Source organism: Corylus avellana, chromosome ca7, assembly GCF_901000735.1.
Source record: "Corylus avellana chromosome ca7, CavTom2PMs-1.0".
Classification (NCBI taxonomy): domain Eukaryota; kingdom Viridiplantae; phylum Streptophyta; class Magnoliopsida; order Fagales; family Betulaceae; genus Corylus; species Corylus avellana.
The window spans coordinates 20,143,972-20,153,438 of NC_081547.1; the positions used below are offsets into that span (position 1 = coordinate 20,143,972).

The 9,467-nt window shown below is 35.7% G+C and overlaps 1 protein-coding gene across 1 annotated transcript; it reads right to left on the minus strand.

The window, feature by feature from the left end:
- Nucleotides 1-3,436: 3,436 nt before the first annotated feature.
- Nucleotides 3,437-7,152, minus strand: LOC132187648 (uncharacterized). The gene is made up of 2 exons (XM_059602035.1): nt 6,942-7,152; nt 3,437-6,767 (listed from the first exon to the last, which is right to left on the minus strand). Exons 1-2 carry the CDS (start codon nt 7,145-7,147, stop codon nt 3,590-3,592), a joined length of 3,384 nt encoding a protein of 1,127 aa, XP_059458018.1. The 5' UTR covers nt 7,148-7,152; the 3' UTR covers nt 3,437-3,589.
- Between the last annotated feature and the right edge of the window lie 2,315 nt (nt 7,153-9,467).

The following is a 9,467-nucleotide window of genomic DNA, read 5'->3' on the forward strand; positions in this document are numbered from 1 at the left end:
CCAAGTCGGTGGGATCCTAGCAGGTCTGGGTGAGTCAGCCAGTCCCAGGGAAGGTCTACATTCCAGTCACAGAGAATCCCAGGAACAAGGTCCCATTCGAATGCAGAGTGGGATCTAGAGGCGGTCCCAGCCAAGGTCAACAGATTAATGGCGAGTCCAGTCAGGGTGGGCCGAGTCCCTAGGTGCAGTGGGGTCCCGGTGAAGTTCCAGAGCGATCTTGGGCAAGTCTTAGCAGGGTCCGTCAATTTGAAAATGAGATGCTCAAAGTCGAAAAATGGTTTATGGTGAAAACCATAAAATTTTTTTCAAAAATTAAAAAAGAATTTTCGGTCAAATAGAAAATATTTTCTGTTAACCACTATTTTACGTCGCACTAAACACCGTAAAATGCAAAAATTATTTTCTGAAAATCATTTTACGTCGAAAGAAATGATGCCTTATCTTAATTTATTTGTCACCCCTCTTGTGCGGACATGTCAAAAAAAAAAAAAAAAAAAAAATGACATATAAATATGATCACTTGCATATTATCATACGTACGTATAGGCAAATGATCAAGTTGTCCTCACTTTTTGAATGCTGTCCTCAATTTTTTGGCCTTACCCTTTTTTGATTTGAAAAGATCAACAATCCGATGACAAAGATGACCAAGATGAAGAAAATGAACAATATGAAAAAGATTACGTAATGCCATGAAATGTAATGAAAACCGGTATATTCAGCCCTCTTAATTTCTGCTCTCAACAATGAAGATGCGGAAATACCTGTAAGGTACCCATGTATTTATAGGACTTTTGAAGTGCAACTTCACATTCCATGAGGCTTCCTGCATTCAAGATTTTTTCGCACTCAATGATTTACACCTGTTAAAATAGTTTCCAGTTCGGTGAATTCAAGGGGAAGCGGCTCTTTAATGTTGAGTGGTCTCATAATAGTTGCTCCTTCCTATCTGCAAGATAAAAGATGGTTAAGAGAGTTCGCCGGGGTGTATCCGTCGAATCCTCCTCCAACGGTTATGTCTGTAATTTTCTTAGTGGGTTGATGAAATATTTAAGAGTCAATTTTGCGTGTACCTTTCTCTGCTGGCTCTTCTTCTTATTTAGAGTATGGCTAATAAGGGGATAATAATTACCGGGCAAAGGATCTAGGATTAGATGTAATCGATGGGGAGTCAGTGATGACCGACTGAAGAATCTGAAATCCACTCGTAACTTATAGAGAGTTGAGGGCAAGATCTTCCGTTTGTGATAAGCGGACATAACATTCGGATGGCTTTATGAGCGCGTATAACGCTTAGGGGCAATTACTAACTTTGTAACCGACGCCTCTTCTTAATGATCATTATTTAGCTCTCTTTTGATTCATACTTGCGTTCTCGGGTGCCTACCCCCGAGGATCATGACATAGTATCTGGGAGATGCTTCCAGTAATCTGAGCAACTAACGGGCTGAAGCTTCTTGGGCTGGCCCTGTCCTAGTCCATATTGATATTTCTTGATGATCTGGACCCATGGGCTTGGGTCTTATAAATGTATGAACAACAATTGTTGGGGGATATGGTTGACGAAGTCTTGCCCTTCCAATGGGACTGACAAAAGTACTCTTCGTCTCTTCCTTTGTGAGCAGCATGCAGTGAAAAGGAGAGTAAACGCCCAAGTCAAAATGGAGTTTTTTTTAGCTACTATTTGTTTTCTTTGTTTTTCTTAAATATTATTGTTTAATTTTTTTTTTTTAAAAAAAAATCTTAAATAATTTAAAGATCACTAAACCAAAATGTTTTAAAATACTAGGTTATTGATTTCAATAAGGTGCCAACAAAGTAAAACATGGTTGGTTCTAATTAATAAGGGGTAGAACCAAACATTTAAGGGTGTGGGACAAAATTTGAAGAAGGAAAAATTTAGGGCTAAAATTTTAGTTTTGAGGGAACATTTCATAAAAAAATCATAAATTTTAGCTGTAAAATTTAAAAATTTAAGGGTAATTTTAACATTTTTGGTGTATTAATGCAGTTCCACCCATAGTTCTAATGAATGTTAGTAATGGGGTTTAAGTGACACATTGTCCAGTCTGCATGTTTCATATGTGACTGCATGTTTCGTAAACGCTTGATGTGACACTTCCAATTATCTATTAGAGTATATTTGATTATTTTATATTATGGGATTTGACTATTATCAAATTTGATGGTAATTAGACATAATAATATGGAATTTGATTGTAATCGATCTTCTACTTTTAGGTTATCAAATTTGAATGTATTCAAATAGGATGTCATCTCCATATTTATATTATTCTCGTCTACCTTAGTTCTATTGTAAATATAAGACGTTATACTGTAAACACCACCAAAGAAATAAGAACAAAATATAGGCCCTTTGAACTAATATGGACGTAGGTCATATACCAAACCAGGTAATTCTTTGTGTTTATTTTTTTATTCCACATTATATTTTCTTTCATTCTCCAACGATATACAGACTAGACTTAAAAAAACAAGAAGTTTAAGATACCGTACAACATGCTTTACAAAGGCAGCAAGAAGTTGGTTAACAATTTTTTGAAAAATGAACATTGTGAGGCTTTAATGTAATTCAAAATTTTCCCCATGGCGCAAATTAAGTAAAAGTTCAATTTATTAATTCAAGTCATGCAGCATTCTTATATTAATTCAAATATAAACCTTGAGGAATACGTTCTTTCTTATGAATGAATCTACTGCATCTTTATTGATATATGTGCTCATAATATTGGGTTAATTATCTTTATAGTACCTAGGTTTTCACTAGATTTTTACGTTTTTATTTTTTTCCATCTAAGTTTCAATTCGTATTATAGATAATACTTGACTTATGGGTAAATATCAATTTAGTGTCTTTATCACCATTCCGTCAGCCAAACTAACAGACCACAATGGGGTGATTTTGACCACCACCTAAGGCTCGTCTCGGGGCGGCCGAACCACTCCTAAGGCCCCTAGGTAGTTTGGCCACCCCTTTTTATTCCAAAACTACCCCAAAGGCCTTATGGGCGGCCAAGCCACCCTCAGAGGCCATGGGGTGGTCGTCACCCCACAAGAAGCCATGGGGTGGTCGAACCACCCCCAGACCAACTGCAAGGGTGGCTGAAATAACCCAAATTGCAGTACGTTAATTTGGTTGATAGAATGATGATAGAGGTACTAAATTAATATTTACCTATAAGTCAAGTACCATCAAATATCAATGATACAAATTGTAACCAAAGTGAAAAAAAAAAAAAAAAAAAAAAAAAAAAAAGGAAAAGAAAAGGTGCATACCAAAATACTAAAAAGGTAATTAACCCTATAATATTTGATAAAACCTCATAGCATAAGCCCAAGTGGATGAATATGGCTTTCATGCTCCTGACATCCAAGCAGCTAGCACTGACTATGTTGCAGGAATAAGAAACCAACATAAAATAGATAAATCAACATGCTTGGAAAAAAAAACTGTGTTTTAATTATTACTCTTTGAGAAACCAACATTTGTAACATTGAACAGCCAACATCAGCTTTGGATATATGTCTAAAACAGCATAATCTTCTCAGTAATATGAAGTTTTTCACCTCATTCTACATCATTGCACTCTTTCTCATGAGCAGCATTACCATTAACACCAGAAACAAGCTCAGCTTCGACTGATTGGGAAGGTAATCGCTCATACATTCTGGATCCCAATGGAAGAAGCTTAACAGGCCCCAAAGTAAGAGTGTGGCTAAGCTTCTCATAATTCCATCTCTGCTGAACGTAGACTGCAATTGCAAGAATAATTGCTGTCACAGGTATTGCAATATCCCCAAACTTGGAGTAAAAGTCATAACTTGGGTTGACAAATTCATAATCTTCAGCGAAGTATGGATTAAGATCAGGAGCTCTTATGTAATCGTAAATGTGAGGGAACAGCCTCACAGCTGTGATTCCAATGAAATAGAGCTTCCTGAGTGGTTTACAATCAATCTGCCACACCAAGTTGCCAATAAATTGAGGGAGCAGGAAAAAATCTTGAACAAGACCAACATATTCTTCTAGTACTGTTTCCCATTCCCACAGCATGTGGGAATTTCCAGTTGAGATTAAATGTGTTTTTGTCTTGAGAGGTCTCTGGCTAGTCTTCATACTATGAAGGATTAGGACAATCATATACCCAATCACATGGATGGTGAGGGTAGTAAGAAATATCCGTTTATCGCTAGGGACACGATGCAGTTCAAGAGGGGCTCGTGTTAATAATCTGATGCGAGATTTCCAAACCTTCTGACAAAGCCTCAAAGTCAGGATAAATGAGACCATTACAAGAAGCTTCACTGTGTAATCAATTATATGGAACCACTGCTCGTTCTGAAGATCATAAGATGAAGTCTCATAAGATTCAGAAGCCATTCTCTTGAAGAGAGCTTCTGCACCTGTGATAAGAGGAAGGCTATAACCGAGAGCTTGGATACCTAGCATGACAAGGGATGTATAAGGGACAGAATCCAAATTATGGTTGATGTAAAACAGCTGGCTTGAAATGCAAGCTATTGCTAGTGAAAGTGTCAAAATCCGGAGGACACCCTCAACAACCCTACGAGACAGAATGTCTTCCCGCTGCTTCCTATACATAATCGAAAATGTTTGGAGCTTGATTGTACTAAAGTAGAGGGGGTCATCTTCAGTCCTTTTGCTGGTTATGGAAATTCTTGCTGTTGGATTGACTAGCCACCGAGCTGTTGTGGGAGGGTACGATACCACCACCTCGACTAAACAGTCCATCCCAGCTTCAAGGTCCATGCTTGCAAATAAGATCTTCCACGAGGCTCGGACATCCCTGCAACCAACTAGATACATCTTCCCGACATGTGGATCATAAAGACCCTCTAAGAAAACCACAGAAAAGTTGTTATAAGCTTTCCCAGAGAGTGTGAGTTGTGCTGATACATTGATAAGGAGCTGCTTCTCGGTGTATGCAGCCTTGGTGTGGTAAGGAGTCTCCTCTTCTGTGGTTGAACCATTTGACCAGTAGCGTCCAAACAAGGGACCAACAGAGACAATATCCAGCTGAACATCAGTTTTTAGCAGCCAAGGACTAGGAAACGGATCAGGAACTGCAGAGACATGAAGGGTGAGATCTTCTGAGAGAAGCGAAAGACTGATTAGGAGCGCCTCTGTGTCTTCAAGTTTGGGGAATTTCAGCAAAGACTTCTTGATGACAGTTCCAAAAGTGAAGGGCTCATTCTTTTCTAGGATTGCACCAGCTGCATCAATTTTTGAGTAGCTGTAATATGGATGGGAGGCCTTAAAATAATTCCACAGCTCTGTAGGCTGCACCAGCTTTTCAAATGATAAAGGGAAGTATGATGCATTATCCTTATTAATGCTGGAAAAACTCCCAAAAATAATGCTCCGCTGCTTTATGGAAAATGAGATTGGTATATACAAACAGATCCGGGAATTACATGGACTCCCTTCACCATCAACAAGTCCAAGGCAACCAACCATGCAAAGCTGCCCACTGGAAGACTTCCAAACTCCCTCAGCAACAACAGTCATGTTGCTAAGCCCAGATCTCGTTGATGCAGTATACTGATTCTCCATTGGACGAACAGCTCTAAAAACAGCTGAAACCCTTACAGAACTGATGTTTCCCCGAGTAGTTTTTTGATCACACATAACATTCTGCATATAAAGTTTAACATCTTTAAAACCCCCATCTGTTGCTTTAATCTCCTTATCAGACATGTAAGGACCCAGTTTACTGCAAAATTCATCTGTGCTGTTGCATCTCCAGTTTGGCACAACTGTGAAAGCTTGATCCCGAGTAACTTCTTCAAGTATTTCACAAAAACGATAACCTCTATAGATACTAATGCCACCATTCATCAAGGTATCCTGGAATGGATATGGATCACACGCATTGGACACAATCTTTTCGGAACCAAACTCATAGTCCGATGACTTCCCCAACTGGGACAAAATCTGAACCTCATCAAAGTACTTAGGGTTTGACTTCAGGTTTAAACTTCTCATTTCCCCTCGTATCACCCGGTTTGTTAATGTGAACCTACTCGGAAAGCGAAGAACAAGCAGAATTCGGTCATCTTGTGAAAGAGGAGGCTGGTCATAAATCGGAATAGAAACATTGACCCATTCCCATGGATCCATGGAATTGGCCTCCCTAGATGGCAACATTGTGCTCCCCAATAAACACAATACTCTTTCCCCACCATTTTTCTTTGATACAGTATAAATTCCTTCAAATGCAATCGGGAGTTCGGAATGGCTGGGAAACATCTGAAACTGAGGAGTTTCAAGATACATACTACTCATAAACGAACCATCTACAGTTATGCCCATATTCAAGAACCCACTCACACTCACTGACTTCCTAGATCGATGGGCATGATCAACATCCATCACCCAAAAAGAAACCAAATTTAAAGGATCTTTCCGACCATCAGATAGATTCTTCCGAAGCTCCCTATCATCAAATGGCATTATTGGAGCCTTACCTGCCTCCTGCCTCCAATCCCCATTAACAAAAGAGAGGTCATCTTTGATACTATAAACTCTTTTGTCATCAGGTCTCCATTCAGAGGCAGAAGACAGAACAGAGGCACATTCTTTTTTCACTTCATCTATCCTATCATACTTGTAGGTTACAGTATCTGCTTCCTGGACATATACATTTGCATACCCAAATACCAAGAACCCAGACACTGTCCACAAAATAAAAGCTAAAGATGCAATCTTCATGATTCCAATTGCTCTGTCAGAGATCTGTATTAGACTACTGCAGTTTTTGTACTAACCCACAATACATAAACATGAAATTAAGGACATGAATCATCCCAGATGACAATGAAGAAGACTGGAGCACCGATCACGTAAGAGATGTGTATAACGTCAATTCTACGACAAATCTGATGTGAGGAAGACTAACCTGAAATGGGGATTCTTGTTTGTATCTTCTTGATCATATCTGTGAAGCTGAAGCCCACTTGCTGAACTATGGATCTTGGGTTTGTGAAAGAGCTTGACTTTAGAGTTGGGATCTTGGGGAGACAACAAAGGGAAGAGTGAAGATGAAGTGCTTCTGGTAACAGTCCACTGTCTTCTGAAGATGTTGGGGATTTTATCCCACAACATCCCCAAGCGCGTGAAAAGCAATCAAGTGGATGAGAAATTGAAAAGAAAAATGATACAGCAACCATTGACATGCGAAAATGAATATTATAAGAAAAATAAAAAATAAAAAAAATAAAAAAGAAGAAGTTTCCACTTTTCCGATAGGACCCATGGACGGCGGACGCCCTCAACTTGTCAATGGTCATTGCAGGGCTGATAAATATTTTTTAAATTTTTTAAATAATATTAATATTAATTTTAGTTTATATATTTTTTTTTATTTAAAAATCAATTTTGCTGCTATTTGTTCTTAATTTTTTCAAAACAATATGTAGATTTCATCTCTGTCCGCTATAAGATATTAAGATATTTAGTTTCAAAAATGGAAAATTTTGTGTTGAGTTGCATATAATTCCTTTTATGTGAAATTTAATATGCACAAAACCAAATTTACTTTATTCTAAACATTACTTTAATGAACCAACCTAGTATGCCATTAATGTAGTTTTAGGTTAAGGCAACTTTAGGATGCCATTAATGTAATTTTTCACTTTTCTCTTTCTTTCTAAAGTCTCAATATATTGAGATTCAATTTTATTTTTAAGAGCATTGACTAATTGGAGTCTTAAAAGTTTTTTTTGTTAAACAAAACTTAATTATATTGTTACAAATTATTCCATTGAAGAGTACTTCAATTGGCTTTTATCTGAGAAAAAGGTATCAAATTAATGCAAAGCCTGTTTATTAAAGAAATTCAAAACAATTAATCAAAAAGAAATCCTACAAATACGAATAACTCCCCATCAATTTAATGCCCATTTCTTAATAAAAAAGTTTGGGTAAAGACGTAAAGTCCAAATACCCCCCTCAAGCTACTACTTAATTAACAATGTACTCCCTCCAAAACTTTCAATTGTGACAATATTCCCCTAAACTACCAAAGCATTGTTAATGTCCCCTCTAAGGCTAGCAAAAAGATAAAATCTCCTTATGTATTTCTCAATAAGACAAAAATACTCCTATAAATTCAAAAAAAATAAATTTTTTAATTTTTTTTTTTTTTAAAAAAAAAAACGAAAATTTTAATTTAAAAAGAAATATTTTTTAAAAAAAATTTATTTTTTTTAAACGAAAAATTTTAAATTTTTTTTCAGACGAATTTTTTTTTTTTAACAATTTTTCTTTAAACAGAAATTTTTATTTAAAAGAAACATTTTTTTAAAAAAAAAAAAAAATTGTTTTAGAAACGAAAATTTTATTTTCTTAAACGAAAATTGTTATTTTTTTTTTAACAGAATTTTTTTTTTTATTTTAAAAAGTTCTAAAGAAAATATTTTTTATACCCAAAAAAAAAACATAAGTTTTTAATTTTTTTCTTATACAATGGATTTCTTTTTTTAATTTTAAATTTGACACCCTTTGGATTTTTTTTTAAGTTTTAGGTTTTTTTCAGAAGGTTTAATTTTTTTGTTTATATTTTATTAAGGGTAGTTTTGTCTTTAGAAAAATATTGATAATTTTTGATAATTTGAAGAAGAAATTGTCACTATTAAAAATTTTTAAAAAATATTATCGATTGAATGATAGTTTGAAAGGGCACATAGACTTTTCCCAAAAAATTTAATATCAATAACATTTTTCATTATATATGGAATGAGTGGTACAAGGATCTTGCCGACTTGCGATGTACTTGAAGGGATGTCATTCATGGTCGACACGGACTTTGTAGCGCGTGAGGAATATGTTATTAATAAGTATTTTTTGCTTTTGTTTAGTTAAACATGAAGATTGGAGGACAATTTGGTCATTTTAAGTTGTTTTTTTGTTTTTTTTTCAGTGTTTGACTAATGGTGGCATTTGGCCATTTGTTGGATTTTTTTTTTTTTGTGAAAACATGGGGAGAATTTGGGTAGAAAAAGTTGGAAAGGACAGACAACCTAAAGATACTTGTCGTGAAAAGGACACCACAATTACAATCTCTTTAAATAACAATGCTTAATTTGTAATAAATCTCAAGTGTGTTGTAGATTTTCATTCCACCTCAATCACAAGTCTATTGATATGTTGGTAAATAAAAATTACCAATAATTTAATTAACAGCATGAGCTTGATTTCACGTAAAGAGGGAGAGACAGAGAGAGAAAAAAGAAAAAGGAATAAATCTCATTAATCATATGAATTTAGAATAATCGTGATTGTAACATTAGTGTACTGATGTTTCAATTTTAATACATTTGATGCAATAAGTTTTATGATAAAAAAAACGAAGTAGGGTTTATGATGCTAAAGGTATTTTGCCTTTCTTTAGGGTCAAGGGAAGCCATGTCACAAGTAGTATTTT